The sequence below is a fragment of the Amphimedon queenslandica genome, unplaced genomic scaffold (genome assembly GCF_000090795.2).
Source record: "Amphimedon queenslandica unplaced genomic scaffold, v1.1 AMPQUscaffold_13246, whole genome shotgun sequence".
Taxonomy (NCBI): Eukaryota; Metazoa; Porifera; class Demospongiae; order Haplosclerida; family Niphatidae; genus Amphimedon; species Amphimedon queenslandica.
Genome location: NW_003546518.1, coordinates 23,580 through 28,848, shown reverse-complemented (window position 1 = coordinate 28,848; position 5,269 = coordinate 23,580). Strand labels below are relative to the sequence as shown.

Below are 5,269 nucleotides of genomic sequence, written 5' to 3'. Positions count from 1 at the left end.
AAAGAAAATGAAGCAGCAGCTAAGCGCATTAGTGAATTAGATGCAGAAAATATGGTATTGCAAGCTGAGAAAAAAGAGAAAGACAAACTTGAGAAACAACTGATAGGATACTACGAACGACTGACGGCAAACTACGAACGACTGACGGGAGATTTGAGACAAATATCATCACAAGTGACCGGCCTAGAAAACGCTCTTTCATTAAAGGAAAGAGAATTCAATGATTGCACTGAAGTACTAAAGGAAGCCATCAGAAGCAGGGATGAACAACTAGTTAAGCAACAAAAAAACAACATGGAGCTACTAAAGAAAAGAGAAACTGATTTAAAGGAGAAGCATTCGACAAAGCTTTCTGAAGCAAAGAAAGAATTTGAATCAAAGCTAGATGAGTATGAATCAAAGCTGTTTATAATGGAAAAAGAATATAAAGCCAATTTGTCTAGAATGAAGGAAGAGTATGAAGCAAAAATTTTGGCTACAACAGAAAATTATGAGGAGCAATTATCTATCAGTCGTGAAGAATGCGAGATAAGAGTAGCAGAAGTAATGGAGGAGCTTACCTTGAAATCACGTCAAGCACTCGAAAATGCCATTGTATCAAAAAATGAAATATTATCATCCTTTCAGTCTCTACCGATAGCCAGCATTCCTTCATATAAAGCTCAAAATGAAATGATTCAAGCGCATTACCTTTCACAACGAGGAAACATGAAGAAAGGAGACAGATGGTTAGTAGCTACAATATGTCAGTAAATTATCAAAGTTCTTAATAGGTATCTTGTTGATGTGGAATGGTTCAGGCAGTGGAAGAAATACACTGGATTTGATTCATGGGATCAAGATAGTGCTGGACAAGCAAGTGCTCATCCAGGACCAATTTTTAATGGCACTTTGTTTATAGGTAAAGTATATCATTCTTTTTGTATGATTTGATTATATTTTGTGGTAATTATTATAGCAGTTTGCATTTGAGTAATTTGACAGTATTGTACTTTTCAATTGATCGATAGTGCATGATTATAGTAATGTGATTGTCATAACAGCTTAAGTAGTAGTACCTGGTAGCAGTTGTTACTCTTGTGTTTAATTGCATTTGAATAACGATTATTTATAGGCAATGTATCTGAAACATTAAAGGATCATCTAATTGAAGAGCAACACTATGCACTACTACCTGAGCTTGCATGGAATCTTTTACTGAGTTGGTATGGACTATCAGTAGGATCAAGACCTATTATTAGGTAATAGATATTTGCTTTATTGTATGTAATATGCTTATTAGGACTGTAGTAGAGTATGGTTCATGTACCAAGCACTTGAATGTTGAAGTTTACTTGATTGATTTACAGTTGTATTTACATCCTAACACTAATAATATTAAAAGGCATTCATTTAGTCGAGCAGATGCAGTCAGTAAGTATTATCAATAAGTATACACATACTGTTAATACACTGTGTCCATTATAGGCTGTATAATGACAGTAATAAAGGAACAGTTCAATATTCCTGATACTACTGAATGTAGACTGTGGCAGCATTACATGTCAGGAAATTATGAATTATTAACTGATGTTGAACAAGCAATATCAGATGCTGGTATATATGGGTCACAAGTCAGTTGATTTTAATATAAATATTTTAATGACAAATTTTATCACTATGTAGAAGATAGCATTGGAAATAAGAAATCCAGATGGTACATGGCCAAAAAGCAAAACTAAATGATTTGGAATATTGTGCTTTATCTTTGCTCAAATCATAGTTAGAATTTTATTTTTTAATAAGTAACTATAGATCTATTTTTGGTTAACAGATTTATGTTCATAAGTTTAATGTATAGTTGTGATGGATTTGTAGCTTATCTGTCACTTGTGTATCATATAGATCTAAAGTCATAGAAAGTCATAGATCTAGTTATTATAGCCAAGGGCACTATTTCCTCTTATGTGGTTTCTGGTTTCAAAATGGACAAAGGTCAACTTCAGCCATTACTACTGCCTGATATAAAGGAGACTGGTAAAGAGTTAGGTCGTGGAGCTTATGGTGTTGTTACTGAAGTAATAGTTAGTGGAACAACCTGTGCTGCTAAAAAGCTTCATGATGCTATTGTACAGGTATAAAGGGAATTTTGTATATAATAATAATGGGTGTATTAGTAAAAGTAGAAACGAAACGAAACCAGAAACGGAAAGAAACAATCTCCCAATGTAATTTTATTTTTTTAGAAGTCCCCTAGTCATGTTAAGAGTCCCCTACTTATGTTAGGAGTCCCCTACTTATGTTAGGAGTCCCCTAGTTAGCTTAGGAGTCCCCTACTTATGTTAGGAGTCCTCTAGTTTTTGTTTCTGTTCTGGTTTCTTTCCGTTTCTGGTTTCGTTTCGTTTAATAATCTCACTTTATAATTGTTTTTTTGTAGGGATACACTTTGAAGAAATTTTGTGATGAGGTGCTTCTTCACAGTCAGCAAAGGCATCCTAACATTGTCCAGTTAATTGGTGTCTATTATCCTCCTCGTTCACAATTACCAATGTTAGTAATGGAGTATCTTCCTTTATCACTCACACAATGTCTGGAGAGAGAAGAGCTACCACTTCAAATGAAGTATTCTATTCTTCTTGATGTTGCTAAGGGTTTGTGTTATCTTCATGGTAAACGTCCTCCTATTGTACATCGTGACCTCACTGCTAATAACGTGTTACTGACCTCTTCATACTCAGCTAAGATATCAGATCTAGGAGTATCAAGATTAGCCGATACCTTTAAAAAGCATCACCTCACTACAGCACCTGGTAATGCTATCGTAATGCCACCAGAAGCTCTTGAAGATAATCCGGTATATGATCACAAGTTAGATGTATTCTCTTATGGTTGTCTCATTCTTCATGTACTTACTGGTCAATTCCCTGAGCCTACAAACCAGTTTGTACGTATACCTGGCAAAGAGCACTTCAGGAAAGTATCAGAATGGGATAGAAGATCAAGCTATATTAAAAATATACCAAAAGAGACTGAGCTCCTTCCTTTAGCTAAGCAATGCCTCAATGATGCTTCTACTGGTAGACCAGAAATGATTGAATCTTGTCAATTTATAGGACAAGTTGTATCAAAATACTATGATCCAAAAATAAAAAGTACATTGGAGTTGATTAAAGAGAATGAAGCAGCAAAAAAAAGAGAATGGGATCTTCAATGACAGCTTCAAAAAAAAGAGCAACAACTTCAAGAAAGAGAGAGAGAATCTCAAAAAAGAGAGCGACAGCTTGAGGAAAGAGAGAGAGAGTTCCAAGAAAGAGAGAGACAACTTGAAGAGCAGATACAAGTGGCAGAGTCTTCCTGGGTAGTGAATAGAAGAGAGATTACAATGACAGAGGTAGTCCTTGGTAAAGGAGGATGGGGAGAGGTCAAAGTGGCTCATTTTCGTGGTCTGAAGGTTGCTGCAAAAAGTCTTCATGAAATAATTATCTCTCCTTATAACATTGAGATATTCTCTCGTGAAATGAGCATTCTTTCTAAAATACGTCACCCAAACTGCCTTCAGTTCATAGGAGCGACTACAGAGGGTTATCCAATCATCCTGACAGAGCTAATGCCAACCAGCCTAAGAAAGGAATTAGAGAGTGGAGGACTGGCCTATCCTACCATACTGAGCATCAGTTTAGATGTAGCCTGTGCTCTCAATTACCTTCATCTCTTCAAGCCTCATCCTTTACTACATAGAGATGTCAGCAGTGCTAATGTACTCCTTCAATCAATGACAGGAGTATGGAGAGCTAAATTATCAGGCTATGGTTCAGCCAATTTTCAGCATCTTACAAGAACATGCAATCCTGGTAATCCTGTCTATTCAGCACCTGAAGCAGGCAATCCAGAGGAACATTCTCCTGCAATGGATGTCTTCAGTATGGTATCCTCCTGATAGAGATGCTTGTTTGTGAGTTTCCAGACATAGAAAAGAGAGTGGCTCAGATTAAAGCTATCAAGAGACCAACATTGAAGAATCTCATTGAACGTTGTCTGATAGAGAACTATGAACGGTGTCCAGCAATGTCTGAAATTATAAAGGAAATAAATGAGTGGGTTTAAACAATAATTAGTGAAGCAGTGATTTGGGAGTGACTAGTGAGTAATTCATAATGTTTATTAATTTTTGGTAGTCTATCTTTTCGTTGTTATTTTTTGTATTTTTTGCATGTTTTTTTCAAAATCAAACAGTTGATCCATTGAGCTAATGCACACTCATATCATTTAAAACTTTAAAATGTTTATGGCTTTACTCATGCATGTATACATGTACATGCACATGCATAATCATAGCACTGAGCAATGTATAATAAGTGTGGTCACTAATGGAACTGTGTATAATTGTTAACCGTGTATAGTGTATCATTGTATGATTAAATTTGCTTCATTTAAAATGCTTTATTTCTATAACAGCAATATTTCAATTATTTTAATTTTATTATACAGCAATCTCAATCTGTAGTTACAAGCTCCACCACTTCCAGTTCTTGAGTTGGCCTGAAAGAGGCGTACTACTTATTCCACACTTATTTTTGCCTTTTCCTTTTTCATGTTTTACTATTCACATGCAGTTGCATTTAAGATTTGTATCAGTTCTTAAAAGATAATTCTCATTATTAATTGAAACACAATTTAAGAATGTGTCTGCAAGTATTAGATCAAACTGCTTGACCAAATATAATGGTGATTTTTATTCAGTCATTATTATATCTAGTGACCAGGAAATGCATTTAGATAGATATAGATCTAGTCCATCTATTATAATAACCAAGTTTTATCTAGAGACAACCCCTTAGGCTTAGATAGTGGTCTACCACACTATCTATTAGTATCTAGCACAAAATGGACAGGGCTCAACTTGAGCCCTTACTATTGCCTGATGTAAAGGAGACTGGTAAAGAGTTAGGTCGTGGAGCTTATGGTGTTGTTACTGAAGTAATAGTTAGTGAAACAACCTGTGCTGCTAAGAAGCTTCATGATGTTATTGTACAGGTATAAAAGAATCTTGTATGAGACGAGGTATGGGATTTAATTATAATTTTGTAGGATTACACTTTGAAAAGATTTGGTGATGAGGTTCTTCTTCACAGTCAGCAAAGGCATCCTAACATTGTCCAGTTAATTGGTGTCTATTATCCTCCTCGTTCACAATTACCAATGTTAGTAATGGAGTATCTTCCTTTATCACTCACACAATGTCTGGAGAGAGAAGAGCTACCACTTCAAATGAAGTATTCTATTCTTCTTG

At 35.4% G+C, this 5,269-nt stretch overlaps 3 protein-coding genes across 3 annotated transcripts in view; all 3 read left to right on the top strand.

Annotated features, from left to right (window-relative positions):
• The first annotated feature begins 6 nt into the window (after positions 1 to 6).
• Positions 7 to 2,999, top strand: LOC105313687 (uncharacterized). Its single transcript, XM_019999701.1, has 7 exons — positions 7 to 728; positions 774 to 901; positions 1,100 to 1,241; positions 1,283 to 1,413; positions 1,468 to 1,613; positions 1,666 to 2,114; positions 2,417 to 2,999. The coding sequence occupies exons 1-6, from the start codon at positions 52 to 54 to the stop codon at positions 1,723 to 1,725; spliced, it is 1,284 nt and encodes a 427-aa protein (XP_019855260.1). The 5' UTR covers positions 7 to 51; the 3' UTR covers positions 1,726 to 2,114; positions 2,417 to 2,999.
• LOC100639034 (wall-associated receptor kinase-like 18) lies at positions 1,965 to 4,229 on the top strand. Its single transcript, XM_011407320.2, has 3 exons — positions 1,965 to 2,114; positions 2,417 to 3,131; positions 3,210 to 4,229. Exons 1-3 carry the CDS (start codon positions 1,965 to 1,967, stop codon positions 3,914 to 3,916), a joined length of 1,572 nt encoding a protein of 523 aa, XP_011405622.2. The 3' UTR covers positions 3,917 to 4,229.
• A 634-nt stretch (positions 4,230 to 4,863) lies between these two features.
• LOC105313686 (spore wall protein 2-like) overlaps positions 4,864 to 5,269 on the top strand; it is an 8,848-nt gene continuing 8,442 nt past the window's right edge. The window contains exons 1-2 of the mRNA XM_019999700.1: positions 4,864 to 5,013; positions 5,068 to 5,184. Coding sequence (XP_019855259.1) covers positions 4,864 to 5,013; positions 5,068 to 5,184 — 267 coding nt within the window. The remainder of the gene's footprint in view (positions 5,014 to 5,067; positions 5,185 to 5,269) is intronic.

Bases quoted from the DNA above. Each gene is read 5' to 3' on its own strand.
- LOC100639034 (XM_011407320.2), top strand. From the start codon at position 1,965: ATGGACAAAGGTCAACTTCAGCCATTACTACTGCCTGATATAAAGGAG. The intron at 2,115-2,416 runs GTATAAAGGGAA...GTTTTTTTGTAG, and splicing joins TTCATGATGCTATTGTACAG to GGATACACTTTGAAGAAATT. The intron at 3,132-3,209 runs GTACATTGGAGT...TTCAAAAAAAAG, and splicing joins CTATGATCCAAAAATAAAAA to AGCAACAACTTCAAGAAAGA.
- LOC105313687 (XM_019999701.1), top strand. From the start codon at position 52: ATGGTATTGCAAGCTGAGAAAAAAGAGAAAGACAAACTTGAGAAACAA. The intron at 729-773 runs GTTAGTAGCTAC...AGTTCTTAATAG, and splicing joins ATGAAGAAAGGAGACAGATG to GTATCTTGTTGATGTGGAAT. The intron at 1,414-1,467 runs GTAAGTATTATC...TGTCCATTATAG, and splicing joins TAGTCGAGCAGATGCAGTCA to GCTGTATAATGACAGTAATA.